Here is a 22,249-nt window from a genome sequence, read left to right on the forward strand (position 1 = left end):
TATGATTGGGAAATCGATCAAATGGATGTTGTATGGCTTTTGTTCAAGGGACACTAAATGAAGAAATATAAATGAAAATTCCAGATTGGTTTAGTGAATATTACAAACAAAATTTAAATGGGAAAGTTCTTAAACTTAATAAAGCTCTAGATGGCTTAAAGCAAAGTGGCAGGCTTTGGTATCTGGCATTAGAAGAAAGCTTAGTTGAAATGGGATTTAGGCAAAGCTCTTTTGATAGTTGTGTGTATATTAAACTAAATGAGAGTAAAGAGCTTGTAATTGTAACTATCTACGTCGATGATTTATTAACTTTTATCAACTCAGTAAGGCTTAAAAATTTAGTGAAGAAGCAACTAAGTAAAAGATTTGAAATGAAAGATTTAGGTGAAACCAATTACTGTTCAGGGATTAAAATAGATCAAAGGGGTCCATTAACCTAAATCAAACCCAATTTGACAATGAAGGTGGTTCCAATAAGGCACAATCATATGATGAACGTTCTAAAAAGAGAACAATCAAATGAAGTAGCAAAGGCTTCTGGCTCTGACAGAGAAGACGTGTGCCATGAGATGACCGTGAAACTGATGATGAAGGAGGAGAAGAAGGGGGTAAAAGATGAAAACGTAAGGAAAATAGAGAAACTAAGCAAAAGAAACAGAATGAAGATGAACTTATTGCCAAGCAAAGGAGCAGAATCGTTTCTAAAGCATTTATTTCATCAACTGAGGAGTCTGACAGTGGAAAAGAAAAGTCTAAAAGAAAAAGGAAATCAAGGGCTAGCGATATTAGTCAAAGTGATGAAGACAGTGGGCCTAAAAAGAGGAAAATTGCTTCTGATAGTGGAAGTGAAGATTCTACCAGTGGTAATGCAACATCTAAAAGAAGAAAAGGAGCAAGTGATGGCAGTCAGAGTGATGAAGACAGGCCAACCAAGAGCAGAAAAATTGTTTCAGATAGTGATGAAGGTAGTGAACCTAAAAGGAGGAGAATTACATCTGACAATAGTCAAAGTTAAGAAGAAAACGAACCGAAAAGGAGAAGGATTGCTTCGGACAGTGGGAGTGAAAATGATAAATAAAAATGTGGACTATTTAACAAAAACTGTAAATAGTACTATGCATGAACATTGTGGAAAATCATTGGGACCAAAAATGATTTATCTTTATTTTTTTCTGAACATTTGTGATTTTCTTTTAGTATTCCCAAAAATGTAAGCTAAAGTGGGAGTGTTGAATGAGTTAGTTTATATTGTTGTACATAGATAGCATCACAAATGCTGACATAGATGGCAGCAGTGTTGTCCTTAATATAACCTCTTGTCTATAATAAAATACTTAGTCCTGTTTCAGCCTTTACCCAGGTATGTTGATTTATTTCTTGTGACCTCCATGCTTAAATTAATGGGTTAAGTCTTTAATACCTTTGATGTATTGATTAAATTTTCATGTAATATCATGCAATCTTAATTGTTAAAGATGTGGGAATTAAATATACTAATTAATATTTGCAGTCAATATTTTAAGTTACAAAATCATGCATGAAAATATACTTTCTCTGAATAAACATATTTTGCAATCAGGAAAATTTGGTCCTTATAGTTTAGTCAGAATGGTGATCTGAACATTGTTTTCAGTTATATTAGTTTTACTTTTTGTTTATTTTGACTTATTTTTTGAACTATTTACTATTTTTATTCAAATTGAAAATGAAAATAAGAATTTTGAGCTTTAAGGTATTCAAGTTTTCACGTCATTTTAAACTATGTAATTTTAAGAAACAAAACCCGAAATTTCCGCATAAGTGGTCAAATAGTTCTTGAGATCAAAGTCCGACTTTGCCTGGTTGGGATCTGGGACAAAAACTTCTTTTGGGGCCCCCTCTGCTTCAGTAATGAAGAACCGAACTTCATGGAGGTATTTAAATTTTTCACCTCATTATAGATAACAAGAAAATAGACTAGAATCTAAAATAGCTATAAAGTCTACCACCTTTAAAAGACAAAATATCGTTCTGTCCATTTTATTCATTTTCTGACAATTCTCTGTCCATCATGCCAAATGCTGTTTTCGGATTGCTAACTTTGTCAACTAGCTGCGAAAAATTCATATCCTTACTCAGATTAGGACAGAACTCAGCTCAATTTTTGCAATTACAATGGCTCAATTAAGTTAATCAGTAGCCTGTATTTTTGTAAAAATACAGGCTTTTGATTGGCCAAATTTGTCCATTGTAATTGTGAAAATTTAACTGAATTCAGCGGTAGAAAGCCGTAAATTTACGAAATATAGATGGTGTTCATACAATAGATTAATGATAAGAAGCTAACATAAAACAGACGGATTTTACACAGTACTGATATTTTGTTCTAAAAAAATTCATTAAAGAAGGCAACATAATATAAACTTTTTATTCGATTTAGGGCCCTCTTCTGATGTGGGGGCCCAGGGCAACTGCCCGTATGCCCTTACTTTAGTCAATCTCTGCTTGAGCTTTCAATTTTTTTAAGCTTTTCTAGCTGTTTTATTGATTTACTTCAAAATTTGAAAAATAATTTTTAACTTAATTAATTAATTAATTTAAATTTCTTTTTATTAAATTGACTTTTTAATGGTATATTAACACAATATGGGAAATATTGATGTTAAAATAATTATACATATACAGTGGAGCATCGTTTATACGACGCCGAAGGGACCACCGAAAAACGTCGTATAAACGATAACGTCGTATAATCGATTTTTACTTCTAAAACTGAAACTAACTCTGTTTTCAGTTAATTTTAATGTTTAACGTGTTGATTTACATAAATTTCTAAATTAGACAAAGCAAAACAAACAAATAACCAAAGAAGAAAAATTGCAGTGAGCAATTTGAATGTATGTTACCTTTAATTATATTTTCTTGCTATTAGTCTCTACAATGCTTTGAATAGCGAGTTGAACTTACTGCTTTCTATGATGCAATTTTAGATTTCTAATCACGGCCAAATCTAATGGCTGAAGCGCACTTTTGCAATTTGCAGGAAAAAAGAGAGCTTTTACATTTTCCAAAATAATTAGTATCGATGGGTGCGCTGGACATTGGTCGATGAATAGCAAAATTTTTCGTTTTTGCCTCTTCATAACATTGTCTAGTTTTTTCAGTCATCTAGTAAAAATTACGGTCGTCATCCAAGCATTCTTGTTGGCACCCTTTTCTGTATCATTCATGTTGGCAAATTCCGCCCTTTTTTAAAATACACAAGAAAAAATAAAAAATTAAATAAACGTGAACAAAATCTAAAAACCGACGTATAACCGATTCTGTGCGTCGTATAAACGATATATTTTTACATTAAAATGAATAGGAATGATTTGGGACCACGCTAAAACGTCGTATAAATGTAAACGTCGTATAAGTGATCGTCGTATAAACGAATCTCCACTGTATTTTAAATCTATCAATTCATATCTACTATATTTAAAAAATAACTAATAAAAGTTTTAAAAACTAATATACTTGACAGGATCCCCTTAGATACTATAACATGATGATTTAATATGAAGGAACTAACAGACAAATTGACGTTTAAAGGCAAATATCATGAAGTCATATTTTCTAAATTAACTGATATATCTAACAAACCAGTCACCTTCCAAGTTTAGCGACAGAAGCATTAGTAAACATTATTAAAAATGTAAAATATGAAAAAATATTTTTTTAACAGTCATGAAGCAAAATAAAAACTTTTGCATAAGAAGTTTAAACCATGCAACATTTACTGCTGTTTGAATTGTAACAATTTTCTGTTAATATTTTAAAGTACAGTGGAAAGTCGCGCATCCGGAATCGGTGGGACTTTTGCTAGTCCGGTTATTAGATTTTTCCGTACAATAGACCCCTAAGGTAAACAAAGCTTAAAATGATCTAATAAACGATCTGAATCTAAGAAGCAAAAAATAAATAAACATTATTTTTCGGGCAATAATGTTTTAGTATTAGAATGATATCTAATCAATCAAAAACAAAATATTGGAAAATAATTATTGCTTAAAATATAGAAAACGAAAACAAAAATTGACAGTTAAGAAAACATTAAGTGCTCTCTCTGCCATTTTGAACTGGAAGGAATCAAGCAAGAAGGGGAAATTCCCCTCATTCATTAAGCTGGGTAGGTGGAGAAGAAAATTCATTTCCTCCTTACTTGTTATTCAAGTTGAGGGCAGGGCAGTGACAAATTCTTATTTTCTCTCCCATCATTGGCCATCAATCAAGCATAAAGGCGCGGCATGCTGATTGGGTTCTCTTTATTTTTTCTTGTGTGACTGAAAGTGACTCCCTCTCCACTTTAACATTTGATATATTTACCCTTTTTCAGAGTATTTCTTCTTCCCCTGACACTCTAATAAAATGGTTCCAGGAAATGCCTCTTTTACTAGCCAGCTGCATAGGAAAGATGGGGGGGGGACTCATTTGAAAACAAATCTCCCCCCTTTCCTGCATTCATGAGGAGGAGCATTGCTTATGCTTACGGTCTTGGGAGGTCTTCTCTTCCCCTTTTTGTTTATTTGTGGGTTCAATGCATAAATCACTAGAAGCTGGAAAAGGAAAAAAACGTGTGTCCAAAGACTTTTTTTTAAGAGAGGGGAAGAGAATAGATGTTTATTTTGAATGCTAAAAAGTGTTCAGGAAATCAACCTTTCCGGAAAAGGGACGTCCGGATATGGGACGTTACACTGTATTGCTTATAGTTAGTGAAAACTCTTATGTTGTTTGGGACACTTTTGTGGTCAGGGGCGTACGCAAGGGGGGGTTTAGGGGTTTAAACCCCTCCCCCTTGAGCTCAGACAAAGTGAATTTACAAAATAATACAGACAAAAATGAAAATTTGCTGTTCTTGGATCTTTAGGATGTCTAAACGCAAGAATTTAACAATTTTTAATTACTTTGAGAAAAAATCACGACCTGAAATTAGTGAGGTGACAGCATCTAGTACCAATGTAAGTTTTTCTGTTGAACAGAAATGTGATACTTCCGTTGAAGAAAACGTTTCTAGCGTAACAGAATCTGATGAATGTGAAAGCGGCCCTCAAAGTGTTACTTCCCACCCATATGACATTGGACTTTTTTCAGAAGATAATACATGCGAGGATAAAAAACTGGATATACTTAAAAATGTTTGGGAACCCAATCCAGCATTTGTTTTTCCTGAAAAAGGAAAAAGAAAATTGAAATTTCAGTACAAATGGCTTTATCGCTGGAAATGGCTTGCATATTCAGAGGTTAAGGGTGGTGCTTTTTGCAAATTTTGTGTACTTTTCGCCCCAAGTGGTGCCGGTTCTGGAAAGCAACCTTTAGGCCAACTGTGCAATGTAAAATTTGACAACTGGAAAAATGCTGTAGAGCGATTTTCTGAACACGAGAAATGTCTTTATCACAAAAAATCGATCGAAACTGCTGGGACATTAAACGATATTTTATTTGGAAAGATGAAACCTGTGGATGAACAAGTTGACAGTGCAGCAAGCAGAAGAAAATTAGAAAATAGAAAAAACATTACTCCAATCATTGAAACCATCCTATTTTGTGGAAATCAAGGTCTCGCTCTAAGAGGACATAAGGATTCGGGAATAATTGCTGAACAACCAGGTGAAGAGAACGACGGAAATTTTCGGGCATTGCTTCGTTTCCGGAGTAAGAACGATTCGACTCTTAAGAACATTTTAGAGTCAAGCAGAAAAAATGCTCAGTATACCAGCCCTCGATTTCAGAACGAAGTTATTGAGGTTTGCAATATTTTAATCCTGCAAAAACTAGTCAGCAAGATTAATGATGCAACTTGCTTTTCCATTCTTGCAGATGAAACAACTGATATTGCAGGTATAGAGCAATTATCGTTATGCGTTCGATATGTCGATAAAGAAAATTTTAACATCACCGAACAGTTTTTGCAATTCATTCCGGTGCATGACTTAACCGGAAAAGCAATAGCAACAACAATATTAGACCAATTACAGTCTATGAAAGTTGATATAAAAAAGTTACGTGGACAGGGGTACGATGGTGCTGCATCAATGAGTGGAAAAATTAATGGTGTACAAGCCCACGTAAGAAGTATTGTCCCATCAGCACTCTATGTACATTGCTCTGCTCATAGCCTCAATTTGGCTGTATCAAATGCATGCGAAATAACTGGCATTAGAAATTGCTTAGGGACAATTAAAACATTATACGACTTTTTAAATACGCCAAAAAGACAGTATGTCCTATCTTCAGCAATAGAGGAGATGGAAACCAGCTCTAAGAGGGAGAAAATTAAACAGCTATGTGCAACCCGTTGGATGGAAAGATACGACTCAGTAACCGCTGTGGTGGAACTTTTCGAGCCTATCGCCGAAACACTACAAAAAATATCAGAATGGAAGGATAAGGAATCAGCTACCCAGGCTAATTCTTTACTGTGCACAGTATCTAATTGCCAGTTCGTAATATCTCTTTTGTGCATTTACAAAGTTTTCACCATAACAATCCATCTCTGTAGATACCTACAAAAAACAAGCATAGATTTGATAGAGGCAGTGAGTCTTGCAGAAGATGTCATTAAAGATCTAAAATTAATGCGTGAAAATGCCACTGAAACATTCTCTGAAATATTCAGCTCTTCTTCTCTTATGCTAACAAGCATTGGATCTTCCACTTCCATGCAAATCCCTAGAATAACAGGAAGACAGAAAAATCGCGATAATTTTCCCTCATCGACACCGGAAACATATTTCAGAGTTAGTGTTTTTATTCCATTTATAGAAAATTTTATAACACAATTAAACTTAAGATTTGTATCGCATCGTGATATTTTGAAAGGATTTCAGTGTCTTCTACCTGCCGATCCTTTCATTTGCCAACCTTCAAACATAAAGGCTTTTGAAGCATTAGTGGAATTTTACGCTGGAGATTTGGATACCTGTAAAGAAAGCCTTAAGTCTGAACTAAAACTCTGGTATAAAAGATTAAAAAGGATTAGTGAAGACGGAGGTAGTGTTCCAAAAACTGCGGCGGATGCTCTTGGAATGTGCAATAAAGATATAACACCAAACATTTTCAAACTCCTAGAAATATTGGTCGTTCTACCTGTTTCAACGAGTGCAAACGAAAGATCCTTTTCGACTTTGCGCCGTTTGAAGACTTATTTACGCAACTCAACGGGAAATAATAGAATGAATGGATTGGCGCTCTTAAGCATTCATAGAAAATTTACCCCAGCTGTCGAAGACATTTTAAACGAACTTGCAAAAAAACCCCGTCGTTTGGATATTACAGTATAAATCAATAAATTTTTAGCGTGTTTGTATACTGGTTTAATTCCCTATTTGTTGGTAAGTCATTTTTTAGTTAAATTCATTGGTTTTCTATGGAATATTCACATTTATATGGTTATTATTTAGGTAGCTGTTACAGTATGAGTAGTTTTTTCTGGCTTGATTTATTCCTACTTTTTAATAAAAATAAAATATTTTACCTCTTATTATAAAAAAAATTATATTCTTAAACTTAAAAAATAAAAACAAAATTTAACTAAACAATGTTGTCGAAATAAAAAGTCAAAATTGTCTAGCTGTCTAAATTAGGGAAGTAATAGTGCTTTATTACATACTCGAATTTCTTTTAGTAATTTCTGAAAATTATGACCCCCCCCCCTTGAAAAAATTCTGCGTACGCCACTGTTTGTGGTAATCAGGCTTTTACCAAAAAAAATAAAAATAAATAACAATTGCAATTCAATGAATTAATGAAATTATTTTATTCTAAAAATCGAACATTAGTAAATTAAATTTAAAAAAATGATAAATAGTTCTAAAAACTCTTATCCCGAATGAATATATGTAGCATTGAAAATGTTAAAATGCTCAAATGGCTCTTTGTCTAAGCTTGCGAGGAAAACGTTTTTGAAATGTATTTGTGCTTGATTTTTAAATTTAAGTAATAGTTAAAAGCAATTAGTTAGCATGTTTTAGCCTCTGAAGTTATACAGATCAAAACTGATGTATAAATCTGTTCTTCCGATCAAACATTATATCAAAAATAGATCAAATATACCAAAAATTAAATTTTTTATATTATAGTAAATTCTTCTCACTATTTTGTGTATAAATTGCATTTTATAAATTATTTTAATCATTGAGAATTTTTGAAAATCAATAATATTTATCAATTATTGGTAAAAATCCACATCTTAGGTTTTTGATTTTATTTAAGCACCTTGTTACACAGTATATTGAACTTAATGTTATGCCATTAGCTTATATTTGAATTTTAAACTTTTTAAAACACAAAATTAATTTTAGTTTCACAAATTTCAAATGCTCCTTTCTCCTTTTAGCCAACTTCAAATTCTTTTTCAAAAATTAAAATCACTAAAATAAAAACGATAAGATATTTTCATTTTAATTCCCCCCCCCCTTCCAATGAATATCATGTTGTGTGACTTAATATTGTATTAAAGAAAGCTTTTCATTTTTTCAACTAAGAAATAAGTTTTACAATTTTAGTTATAATTGTTTTACCTCATATATAAATTTTGTATCAAATAAAGCAGCTTCTAAGTTCTTTTCTCTGGTATAATATTAGTGTAATAGATATTTTTATAAATTAGTTTTTAATTATAGCATTCCATTTCCAACATTAGATTCCTTGGTCTATTTATAACCAGTATCAGTGTGTTCGGTATCAAGTAGTAAAACAAAAAATATCATCTAAGTGCTGGTCATTTAAGGTAATGCTATTTTTTGTAACATGTTTTGTTTTAAGTTTTGTTTATGTTACTATTGTTGATAGTTTTTGTTATGATGTTATTTTTAATTTCATTCACTAGGTTTTTATCAGTCCTTTACTTATATTACGCAATCATCTCCCTTTTTCTTTAAATATCAATATCATGTCTGAGAATGATAATACTTTGTTTGACATCACTGGTAAAGGTAATGAAACTGCATGTTTAATGAAATCCGTGAACGATCAAATTATTCAAGTTAATGCTATATCTGAAAATGGTGAGTTATGAATTTGTTATTAAGAAATATTTATAATAGCAATATTTTGTCTGTCTTTATGAAATAATGTCTATCCTTTTATATGGTTTTTTTTAATGATTTGTAAATTTTGACTTCAGAAAACGTTCAAATTCTCTAAAAAAGATTAATTCTAAAGAAGTGTCTCAAGAAATATTTAACTTATTACTTTAGTTTAGTAATACAAAATAAAATTAAAAAAAATTGTGTACAGTCAACACTTGATATAACTTCCCTTGTAATCCAAGCAAAAATGGAGGTTATAATGACGGATTGCATGTGTATGAAAAAAAGAAAATATTTAATGAAAACTCATAAATACTTGGCCAGTTCTCACAAAGCCATGCTATATTTTAAAATGAAATTTTAAAAACTGATAAATTAATTGTTAACTCCACATGTTGAACTAAACAAGTTGTGAGCAATCATTTTCTTTAAAAGACATTTATTTACTACTGGATAGTGTTTCTATATGAATGACAGTGATGCCAACTGCTCTGCTTTCAGTAAAAATTGTTATTAAGTGGTAGATGACTAAAATTTGAATCCTGAGGAATATTGATTGATTATTAAACTTTTTTTACACTTACCACAAAATAAGTGTAGCAAAGTAATATCTTTGGTTAACTTTTTATTTATTAATGAATAGCTTTAAATCAATGTTCTACAATTACAAGAAAGTTTTTCTACAATTAAACAATTTTTCCTATGAAGAAGATCAAGTGGTATGATTTGTGTGTGTTGATGATCCTGAGAACTATGTCAAATTATAGTTTAACTATTAGCATAGCTAGACAATTAGGAACAGTTGGAAAGGGGACAACAGACAAAGGGAAAAAGTTTAGTTTTTGGTTGGGCGTGTGGATAACAACTCAACCTTGTAAAATCTTTTTGTTATGAAAACTAATGTTGCGAAAATTCATGATAGCCTGGAGAACAAGGAAATTGATAAGACTTTGAATCAGTCTTGGAAATCAAAAACTGTCTCAAATAATACAAGAAACAGAATATTTAATAACAATGTAAAATCTATGCTTTTATATTTATTATAAAAATTTGGTATTCCATGTTCACAGTCATTAATAAAGTCCAAAAAATTTCAAACACAAAATAGTTTGATAAAGTAGGATATGAAATGCTACAAACAAAAACTAGCTGCTTGCAAGATGAAAAAGAATGTGGAAATGAATTGTTCCCCCTTAAAGGAGACCAGAAAATTTAAAGTGAGTCAGGGTCGCTGTAAGAAGGATTGTACTAAAAAAGCATAAACTATATAAGAACACTAAGCTTTAAAATTACTTTTTAACACTTTTTATTAAACAACTTATTGAATTTGTTAAAAAATAACTATATTTAACCTACGTTTATAAAATATATATCTGTTTGACATATTCTCAAACGATGGTGTCAAACAAGTTTTTAACTGGTCTCTTAATAAAAACCTTTAAAAAAAAAACTATGTAGATGTAGTTAAAATAATATAAATAACAAAAAGTTCAGTTAGTTTAGTATTAAGAATTTTATGTAGTTAAAGTTATTAGTATTAGGAATTTTATGTAGTTAAAGTTATTGTTAGTTATGTTGGATTCCCTTAACATGATATTAATTTTAGGTTTCAACATAAAAATGCCAGCATTGCCTATATCTTTATCTAATCTGAAAGATGTACCAATAACACTTTTGAACGAAACTGAAAACTTAGATTATTGCTTTTCTGAAATGGAATCTGTGCTTCATAAAAGTTGGCCTTATAGCTTCTTTGATAGGTTCGTGAACAATCTATCTTTTTCTTTTAAAAGTTATGAATTCTTGACTTTTTATAATTCATATATCCATTTAAAATTTGAAATTGTTTTATTCAACCCTTGAAGTTTATTAATCAAATTTTTGTTATTATGTAGTCATAGTGAATTATGAGTTCCATTGATAACTATAAGAAGTATAATTATATTTATTACTTTTATATAATGATATAAAAATAAAATTATATAAAATTAAAATTATATAAAATTAAAATTATATAAAATTAAAATTATATAAAAATAAAATAATTTGTAATAATTTTTGTGGGATGCAAAGAAAAACTATTCCATTGAGATATAATTTTGTAATATTTAGGCATGTTGTCAAGAGGATGAGGCAACATCAGAAAAACAGAATTTTTAGGAAAATGCAAAAATATGTATCAGTTCAGATAACAATTTAATCTCTTAATGTGGTGTACTTGTTTTGTACAAATATTTACACCATGTACATAAATTGCTTTATAGACAGACTTATGATGCGGAAAGTGGTAATAAAATGGCCTTCAGATTAAGATGTCTAATTCAGATTAAGATGTCTCTATTAAGATGTCTAAAATCAATTCATATTCTCAGCATTTTGGAACTGTTAACAATTACTATACTAATAACCCACTCAGTTGTTCAACTTTCACAATTATCTTATGCATGCTCCATATTTGAGAGTTATATCTTTACCTCATCATAATGTGCTAAAGGTATTTTACAAGCTGCAATAACCTGCGGTTTTACATTTGCTTTTAAATACATTTTTTCAGCCTTACTTAACCTCCGATGCCACTTGAAACATTTTTAATTTCATCCAAAACATATTTATCATCAGATGTATTAATCATTCTTTTTCTCCCATTTTCGCAAATTATATTGAATCTTAGTTTGAAATATGTATTTATTCTTTCAGCTGCTCAAAATACTTAATAAACTTTGTCGACTCTATGTACATTTGTTCTGAAACAATAAATGATGTCATTCCTGCTATACCAGAGGATGTTTGCTGTGTATTAAAAGTAAATGTTACCTATTTTTAGATACATTATATTAATATATGCCTATAAATCAGTTTGAAATGTATAGCTTTGTTGTTATTGGTTAATAGTAGTATAGTGAAATGCATAGTATTGTTGTTATTGTGATAAGCAATATTTTTAATTGGTATAAAGTTTCAACAATAATTGTGTGCAAATCAGGCAAAATAATGGACTAAAATATGATTTTTAAAATTAGCATTTGTGTAGCTCCTTATCTAAAAGTGGAAGCATTTTTCATAGTTCTTAATTTTCTCAGAAAGAGGAACATTTTATTTTATTAAAATATTTTTCTAAAATTGAATTATTATAGTTTCCTTTTCTATATTCTGTGGTTACTCTCCATTTAAATATAAATTTCAAGGTCAATAATACTCAAAAGAATCAGCAATGCTTATGGAAAACCAGAATGGAAGATGATAAATACTAGATGCCACAATAGAATCCTTTTTGTGGCTACTCTCTATTTACGAATACATTTCACCTATAGACATGCATATATTTTTCAAAACAAAAGTTAAAGGTTTTTCTTTTTTTAATTTTAAAACGTGGACAAAAATTGAAAAATAATTATTTATACTTGTTTTTACCTAATTTTTTATCCAAATCTTTACTTGCATTTTAATTGTTTTGGTTTATTTTGTGTTCCTCAAAGATGAAAGAAATCTTTTAAAAGGACAAAGAGATTATAAATGATTGATTTAGTAATCATCTTCTTTAAGAAGCTTATCTGGTATTGTCCAAAATATTCTCCTATATCCCTATCTTGTATGTGTTGAGAAAAGCAGCTTAGAAATAAATATCCATCTATGGCTGTTTTCCTAACTGGGTAAGAGTATATTCATTGCTAATTAGTATTTTGGTAATGCCCAGCTTACCAGATCACTATTTTCTTGAAATATGCATGTCTATAAATTTTTTTCTTTCAAAACAAAATCATTTTGTTTGTTTCATTTTAAATTTTATATACAGTGTTCTCTCACTTATGTACCACCTCTTTTATGCACCTTTTTAATTTATACGACGATTTTAACCGGTCCCAGTACATAAGGTATGAAAATAATGGTAAACATCCTTCGTTTATGCGTCGCTCTAAAAATAAATTTTTCAATTATGCGTCGAAATTCTAGGCTAGCATTTAAATTTTTTTAACCTTTAAATATTTTTTCTTTTTCTAAAAAAAAATTTTTAAATTAAAAATGAAGAAAATAAGCAATCCTTGTGACAGATAAAAAGAAATATATGTTGTTATATCCCATTGAATTTTCTTCCCCCTGTGACCTTTTCATGTTTTGCTGTTTCTGGAAGGACATTCTTTCTAGAATTTTGACTAGTGTGTCTTATCTGTTGCACCAACAACAATGAAAGCCCATTCATCTTTTAAAAAATGACCATTCCTCTTGTCCAGAGGTTAGTTCGTTTTACTCCCATGCTATTTTCTAGAAAAATAAGACACCTGGAATACGAAAGATGAAAGAGACCGCAATCACTTATTTGCAGTCAGATGGACATCATGAGTAAATAAGAGGAGGTTCAACTTATTGTGCAGTATATTATGACGTCAAGTACTTTTCTTAGAAATTTATCATGTGATGTTTCACCCCCTCCCATAAAACTCAAATTTTTTGTGAGGAACTGTTCATTTATATCTAAGTAACTAGAACTTGTGGATGATGAGAACGTGGATGATACTGACGAGGATGATAAAGTTCTTCCAAATCACACAGCAGTATTAGAAGCTTTAGACACTATTCGTGACTATTTTCAATTTAATTTTGCTTCTTAAACTCCCCCTTATCACATTTATATGAACTGAAAAAAACTGTTTTTAAAATACGTTGTCAAAAACAAATACAAACATGTATTAAAATTATTTTGTAAGAAAATAGATTGTCTTAAGGTATGTTAATTTTTTTCTTTCTATGATTATATTAAATACCAAAGCAGTATAAATATTAACATTTTATCTTTAGAAACATATTTATTCATATTGTCACTGCAATTTACGCTGCGTTTTAGAATTTTGAAGTTTTTCACTAATGCGCCCCTTTCATTTATGCGCTTTTTTCTCTTGGCCCCTTACACCGGTGCATAAGTGAAAGTTCACTGTAATATATTATAAAGGGAGAAAAAGTACTTATGAAAGCTTACTAATGAAATGTTAATGATAATAAAATGCAAATAATAAAATGTTCCGTTAAGGTATGGGAAATGTTTCATCATCAAAAATTCTTAATCTGATTTGTCTGATTGAAAACCTTAATTAAATATAATCACAAAATTGATGACAATTTCAAATTTTTATCGTATAAAAAAAATTAAGTAAAAGCATTTTGGGTAATTATAAGGATATTTTTAAAAATGACACAGTGAACTATAATTCTTCAACTTATTTTATTAATTAAACAATATGTCATAATTTAGTAATATTAATTTTAATTAACATTATATAATAATTACTATATAACAATATTTACTCTTTCATCGTGATGAATGAGATAACTCGTCTATGTCTTTGTCAATATTCGCTGTGCTCTATTGTTGTATTAGTGAATATGGTTGTTAATTGCAATTGATTATTATTTTTAAAGTAAAATATGCAAGTTTTAAAGGAATTTGCTTTTTATTTCAATTTTAGTGCTGCAAAGGAACTTCAGGCACAGAGGGTGGGACAAAGGCACATCATTAAAGCACTGATAGTATTAGTGTCAATTCTTTTGTAAATGATAAAAATATATGCTTAATTCTGTAGACAACTTCTGATAGGATTAGATTAAGGAAAAATTATTTATTTAAATTATAATTATATTTGACATTATTGTTTAAAATATGATTTGCTTTTTACTTTACTTATTTATATTTTTTTATTAGCCATTTTTACCAATATACTTGGACAATTATATCTGGATTAAAACATAATTTTATGGATAGATTTGAATTCATGAAATAAATTTAAAAAAAGTTGAATAGTTGTTAAGTGTGTTTATGGTTCCATAAAAAATTTACTTTTAAAAAATTTCTTTTTATCTTTACTTTTTATAAATTTATTCTCTTCACTCATCTTAATTAAGCTGTCATGAAATTCATGTGTAATAACTATAATGGCTCATTGTAAAATAAAGCAATTTATGTACTTAAGGCAAAATATTTTCTTTCTGCAATCTATCCTTTTTGTCCCTTATACAATGCATTGTATTTTTTATATAGTGATAAGAGGAGGCTATTCACATAATATGAAGCGTCAAAATGAAGTAAAATCCATTATTATGAACTGCCAAACATTTTTAATTATACTGACGTTAATTATATCATCCTGATTTAATTTTTGTTTTGTTTTTTGATATTTCAGTAAAAACTCAAAGATCTAGAATACAAGGAAAACCTTTGAATTCAGGTATATCGAGTCCTTGAGTGCCAAAAATTTTGATTCTTAATTGAACCTTATTTTGGTAAAAAAAAAATAATGCACATTAATAAAAGCTAAGGGCACTGCAAACAACACTTATTAAAAAATAATATATTATAAAACTGTAATAAATAAAGATAAATTATAAAAGAATGAAATGAAATTCTGAAAAAAAATGCAAAAGTGAGACATAAAAGTGAAAATAAGATTATTAATTTTTCACTCTTATTTACACTTCTAGACAATTGCCAATCATATGGTTGCATCTAAAATCATCTAAATGATGTCAGGAAGACATAAAAAATTACAAATTTGTCAATTGATTGTTACACTTTGATTTTGAACAATAACACTCAATACACCTTAAATCCTTTATATCTCTTATCAACCATGTCATGTAACAAACCAGTTTGACAACCTGAAATTTGCATATGCAACAAAACATGTCTTACTGTATCTTGCACTTATTAGTTTCACATTTTCTTACCTTCAACTTTGTAACTATTAAAAGCTATCATTGCTATTATAATCTGTCCTTAGCAATTGTCCAACAATGTATTTAAGGCCAAAAATAACTACCTTAAATATTTTAAACTACCATATATGTTGGAAATATTCTACTCCATACTAAAAATTACAGTAAAAAAATGACGGGTTTTTAGAATGTCAATTAAAAACAATAAAGAGAAAAAGAGAAAAAACTATAAAAGTTATCCATAAAAGATATTAAAGATAAATAAAAACTCTTAACAGCAGAAAAAAAAATCGTTCTTTATTCTAAAATTAAAACCTAAAAGCTGAAAATATTTTCTCATGAGATGAAGCTGCTACAAATTTTCGCAGCTAATTAAATTATTAGGAAATAAATGAACTAAAAATGCTTTGCTTAATATTGCATTTTCCTTTATCAGTTGTTATAAACGTATGAACATATAATAATTATGTCCTACATGATTTATTATATCATAACTTCATTGAAAGTAACAATGATGAAAACTGTTAAATAATTTATATTTTAACAAAATATTTATAAATTTACATTTGATTTAAAATAACTTTCCTTTTATTTTAAGAGCAAAATTCTTTTAAGTCTGCAATTTAAACAAAAGCAAATTAATATTCATTATTAGTTTATACTATAAACTATTAGTTTATAGCTATAACCTTTATTGCTTTAATAATAGCTATAAAATGTTTACTTCATAATTTTTAAACTTTTCTTTTATTTTAGTTCTAAATTAAGTTGGATATATATCTGTTACTAAAAGTAGTTGGCTTTTGTAATGGATTCTTAGTTGTGTCAGTAAACAGTTTGTAACTGATACATAAAAATTGTATTAACCTATCTCTACTATACGCATGTAGAGGAAACAATATAAAATGCTTATGTTAAAAACTTGCCAACTATGTATTATGCATAGAAAATACCGGCCTTAATTTAACTTAATAGTGAGAATAGGATTGCAGAAAATATTTCATTTTGAAGAAAAGAAACTTACTGTCTTAAATCTTAGCAATTTCTTCATACACCAATTGTCCATTAAGATAATGTCTTGAGAAATTGGTATTTTCAGCATTAACCAGCTCAAACCAGGAAAAATCAAAGTGCTGAAACTATTGCTCAAAAACCTACCTTTTTGATCAGTACTAAAATTTTTTACTGCCTATTATTCAACATTAAAACTGTTCATCTTTGTCATTTGATGTTATTAAATCATTGTACTATGCATTGTTATGAAATTTATTCTTGTTATCTTTTTTCTTCCACCTTTTTTAATTGTTGGCTTTTGTTACTTGACTGAATTACTTTTCATTTTTTCAGGTGGAAAAATCACAACGATGGATTGGATTAAATACTGTTTTGCTTGACATAAAACCTGAAATGGTTCTTATTAACAGGTTGAGGCACGTTATTTACTTACATAGTGAACATGGCTTAGAATGGACTTTACCAGCAAGCTCTGTTGCACCATTAGCTTCACCATATGTGAGTAGTTTACTGGAAAACATGTATTTGCTAAAAAAAAAAAAAAGACTTTGTCTTTTTTCTTAAATTCATTGTTCTTTTATACAAAATATTCAAACATAAGTGCACAGCTAACCACAATCTCTAGTCATTGTTAAAATATATTATTTGACGTTGTTAATATTCATTATACAATTAAACCTCAATGTCACAAATATTTCAATGTCAGAACAATTCTAAATTTCCTATCAGTTTTATTTAACTATATTTTATGGTATCCCAAAGCCCTCAAAAAGTGGAGAAAAAGTCTCAAAGGTGAATTCTCTATAATTTTCCTGGTGTAATTATTAGAATAGTTACCTAATGTAATGAATTTCAGTTGTATAGAGAAATATAGCAAAGAAAAAAAAAGACTTTTCTATCTGCATACTGCATGTTAATGAACTTTCTTTGTCTAGAACATCTTTTCCATATATTGATAGACAAGTAACTACACTTATTTTATACTATAGTCCAATTGGTAAAATTTTAGAAACATGCAAAAAGCTTTCAATTATGTCATTCCAAAGATTTGAAACTCAGATCCCAATTCCTGATTCTAAAGTTTGAGCACAGATGAATGAAAATGAAAGATAAAAATAAAACTATTAGACCACTTGGGATTCAAAAAATAATTTAAGTGAAAAGAAAGAACAAAATAAAAAAAAGGCAGTTTATTATTTCCAAGATAAAGTTCAATTCCAAAATGCACTATGAGTTTATCGGAAGTCCTGAATGCTCAGTGACAACTTCACCACTGACAAAGTAATTCAAGTAAAGGAACTGAAACATTTTGTAAACTCAAGTCTTTAATTAACATGCCAAGGTTTCCATGTCTTACACAAGTAGAAGAGAGAAGTGTTAAACTTTTGACGGAAGCTTCAGCTGCTTTGTGTGGTGAGATACAAGCAAACTTCATGCTAGCAAAACTCCAATCATGGGAAATAATTATTTCATTTGATCGAAACAGATAATGATATAGCATTTAGTACTACTGCTCACTTGGAAAATAAACTTATTAAAAATTTTATAAACTTATTCAATGTATTATTTTATTGTTATAATTGCTAATACTGAAAGAGATTTCTTAAAAAATAATACAGAAAATTATTAAAAAAAATCCCAGTTTTGACTTTCTCCTATTTTCGAGGGGATTAGGACGCAGTAAGATATTTGATAAATGATCCAAGGTACATAAAATTGCATAGTTTTTTTGTCCCTTATCTATAGCTATATATACATCCTAATGCTAATCAGTATTTTGTTATTATTATGATAGTTATTATTATACCGCTTATTATTATGCTACTTATTATTATGCCACTTATTATTATTATGCCACTTTATAGAGGTTTTTTGCATATTTTTTTTAAAATTGCAATTTACAGTTTCGAATATTTTACAAAATATATCTTCACTACCCTTTCTATTGTGCTAGAGAAACTTAATTGTAATGATTAGGAATTTTTTTTAAAAAAAATGCATTTCATATGGCAAAGTGTCACCACCTCTGGTTAAATGACTTTGTGTGACCTAATTTTTCTCCTTGAAATTGACTTAACTTTCTTCCAGCTCATAGCAAATATTCTTGTTATCGAGTATCCAAACAAAATTTTTCAAATCTCAATTCAATCAAATCTCAATTTAATCAGTCAATCAAATCTCAAATTCAATTCTCATTTCAATCAAATCTTAATTCAATTCTCATTTCAATTTTCAAATCAAAACTTTTCAATATATAATTCATTTGAAACTGTTTCTCAATGCCAACACCCAAAGGATATTGGCATTGTGAAAGTATTCTTGGTTATCATCACATAAAGTAAACAAAGAACATAAAGGTTTGTGTTTATAAATATGATGTGCTCAGTTTACAGGAATTCTAAATGAGAAGTGATGGATGATAATACTGTAAGTATGTATCCCAGATGAAGTTTGCCGAATTCAACTCAGAGAACCAAAAACACGATCAAATTGCTATGTACACAGTTAAAAACTCGTCAGTAATTACAGTATAGACAGCTGTTTCACAATCTTTTACTGCCTCTAAGACTGGCAGAAAATTCTTAAACTATTATCTTTATTCTAATTATAATTAGAAGCCATTTAATTAAAAAAAACATATATGACTTTAAAATCACTCCATCTCACAGTAATATTAAAAGAGAGGATGCATAAAATCAATAAAAATTCGAATTTTTTACATTTTTCTCAAGTTTAGATCATTTGGAAACAGAAAGTTACAAATAAACTTTTATATAATTCTATACTTTTATACTCATTTCAGGTAGAAACTTTTACTTGTACTAATTATTATTCATAAATTTTTTTTCTCTTAAACCTAATGATTCAATGTTGATACAGTATGACCAATTTAATGCAATATCTCTTTAAATTTAAATATTTGAAGGTTTAGGTGCCTTAGTCATTATTGATCAGTTACAAGTTCTAGTTCTTGTAGAGTTATTTTTGCTTTCTATACAAGTTTTGCTTCAGACATAGTTAATGTCTGTAAAACTGCCTCTCAATAAAGTGAAGCATTTTTGTTTACAAATTAACAGTTTTGGAAAGTTTATATCATTTTGATAATCAGTCTTTGAAAATATGTTCTTCCTGTTTGTATGTTTTTTATTTCATTAAAGTAAATATGTTTATTAATTTATTTTTCTGATTAGAATGGCTTTCAACTTAGTGTCATGGAGGATGGTGTTCATTATTTTAGTTCATCATTGACAGTTGAAGGATGCAATGTTTCTAAATCTAAGACTGAGGCCAGCATGGATACTACTTTTTCAATTAATTCAACTGTAATTATTCCTACCAGTGGGTCATCAAACATTATTATTCCATTAAAGGCTGATACAAAAAAGGTATTTATTAACTGTGTAATAATATGTAACTACATATTTTTTACTTAGTAGAATTTCTGTTTAATGGTTTCAGACATTTTGTTCTTGTGAAATAAGATTTTAAATACTGTTATTAATTCTTTATCAATTTAGTTTATCATTATTTTAGATTCATCATCCTCTACTTGCTTTTGCACTAAAAACCCGAGAACTGCTCGTGCAGTTCTTTTCAGATCACATTATTTGCTCATTTCAACTATGAAACAGACTCTGAAATGATTAACTAGTGAAACAGCAATAAAATCAAGATATTGGAGTAGACTTTTGCACAAATTTAAAACATGTCAATTAGAAATCTTTATAGTTGCATTTGCTAATATATTTTAACTGTGTAATTTTACAGAGATAAACCTTCCTAGGATATTTGTCACAGCCCCAAAATTTGATAAGAAGAGAGAAGTACCGTATTTTTCGACGAAAGCGCCGCACATCGATAAAAGTTATAGTAAGCGCCGCATTGGTGCTAAACCGCGCATATCAGCATCCTTATAGAGGAGACCTTTAAACTACCATGTAGAATATCTGTATAATAAAAAATTAAATTTTTTTATACATTTCATAAAGTAAAGTTTTAATTTCTAAATTATAATAAAAAATTTCTTTTTCAGCGAAAAGAAAAGAAAAAGCAACAAAACGATCTAAAATAAAGTTGTTCTTATCTGTGGCACCGGGCCAAAAAGTAAAGTTAAGTACAACAAATAATTCTGAAAATAATGTTAAGTACACCAAATTTTTTTTAAATACATCAAATAACATAATTTCTAAATTATTTGAGGGGGGGAAGCCTAAAATGCATTAACAAAGAGTTCACGTTAACAAAGAGTTCTCGTGAAAAAAAATTTCTCTCTCAGCAAAAAATAAATAAATAAATAAAACGATATAAAATAAAGTTGTTCTTACCAGTTGGCACCGAGCCAAAAAACAGAAGAACAGCAAAAAAAAATAATATTTATATGCTCAGCAGCTGAATTAAGCTGGGCTGATTACAGAAATCCGTAAAACAATGTAATGAGAAAAAAAGAAACATTTATTAAAATAAAAAGATTTAAAAATTTATCAAAGTTAACAATTTGAGGAAAGACTAATAATAACGAAACAACTAATAATAACAAGAATAAGAAATAACTAAGCACGCCCCACCCCACCTCCTCCACCTGTCATTTCTAATGGAGCTGTTTAGGAGGAATCAATCAGTTATTTTTAAAGGGGTTGGGGAAAAGAAAAGAGGGTATGGGACCCCTAATCCAGCATCCCAAAATTTGGCACTTAATCTGATCTATTTTTTTTTTTTTTTTTAAGAAATTTATATTGATAAGAAAAATCAGTTATATTCTTTTGATTTGAAATTTTATTCTGAAGAAGTAAGTAACTTTATTTAATCTTTTAAAAATAAAAAAAAAAGCCTGAAAAAAAATCTGTGTCAAGGGAAACATCTTTTTCTAAAGCAGTTTAAAATAAAGTGAGAAGTAAAAACGCCTGCATCCCCAATGAATAAAATAAAGAAATGCAAGTTGGAAAAAACTGATCAATCAATCTTGACAGCTGTGCTTGTGCTTTACTGGTTTGTTCCCTCCTCTGTTTGACCATAAATTAGCCACACCCAGTTGACATTGAAACTACCACATGGATTACAAAATGAATTCTATCCCTTTTGCGGTTTTTTATTCGATTCATTAATTTTTTATTTTGCTGCTTTTTTATTAGTTATTAACTGTTAATTTGTTGTTTTTTTGTTTATAGTTAGCTTGTTTTTTTCGTGTTATTAGTCGATTGCTTGTTTTTTTTATCGCTATTAGTTTTTAACTTGTTTTTTGTTGTTATTCATTGTTAGTTTCTTAGCATTAATTGTTACTTTTATTTTGTAGTTCCTTGTTAGCTTTTTTTTTCGAGTTAAGCGTCATTAGTTAAAGCAAAATGTTACCTAAAAAAAAAACGAGAACTATGATCTCGCTCCAAAGAAGAAACGATTATTTCTTTTTCAGAGGATTCGGATTATTTTTTCTTGATTATATTATATAGATTATAATTTTAATTAAAAAATTCCTTAAGGTGGGCCAG

At 29.1% G+C, this 22,249-nt stretch overlaps 1 protein-coding gene across 1 annotated transcript in view; it reads left to right on the top strand.

Moving 5' to 3' along the window:
- LOC107452507 (vacuolar protein sorting 13B) overlaps positions 1 to 22,249 on the top strand; it is a 175,474-nt gene that overhangs the window by 114,559 nt on the left and 38,666 nt on the right. Inside the window, exons 25-34 of the mRNA XM_071187283.1 lie at positions 85 to 323; positions 465 to 1,103; positions 3,546 to 3,638; positions 5,001 to 7,295; positions 8,663 to 8,749; positions 8,849 to 9,026; positions 10,657 to 10,810; positions 11,748 to 11,853; positions 17,100 to 17,264; positions 19,958 to 20,152. Coding sequence (XP_071043384.1) covers positions 85 to 323; positions 465 to 1,103; positions 3,546 to 3,638; positions 5,001 to 7,295; positions 8,663 to 8,749; positions 8,849 to 9,026; positions 10,657 to 10,810; positions 11,748 to 11,853; positions 17,100 to 17,264; positions 19,958 to 20,152 — 4,151 coding nt within the window. The remainder of the gene's footprint in view (positions 1 to 84; positions 324 to 464; positions 1,104 to 3,545; positions 3,639 to 5,000; positions 7,296 to 8,662; positions 8,750 to 8,848; positions 9,027 to 10,656; positions 10,811 to 11,747; positions 11,854 to 17,099; positions 17,265 to 19,957; positions 20,153 to 22,249) is intronic.

The sequence above is a fragment of the Parasteatoda tepidariorum genome, chromosome X1, assembly GCF_043381705.1.
Source record: "Parasteatoda tepidariorum isolate YZ-2023 chromosome X1, CAS_Ptep_4.0, whole genome shotgun sequence".
Classification (NCBI taxonomy): domain Eukaryota; kingdom Metazoa; phylum Arthropoda; class Arachnida; order Araneae; family Theridiidae; genus Parasteatoda; species Parasteatoda tepidariorum.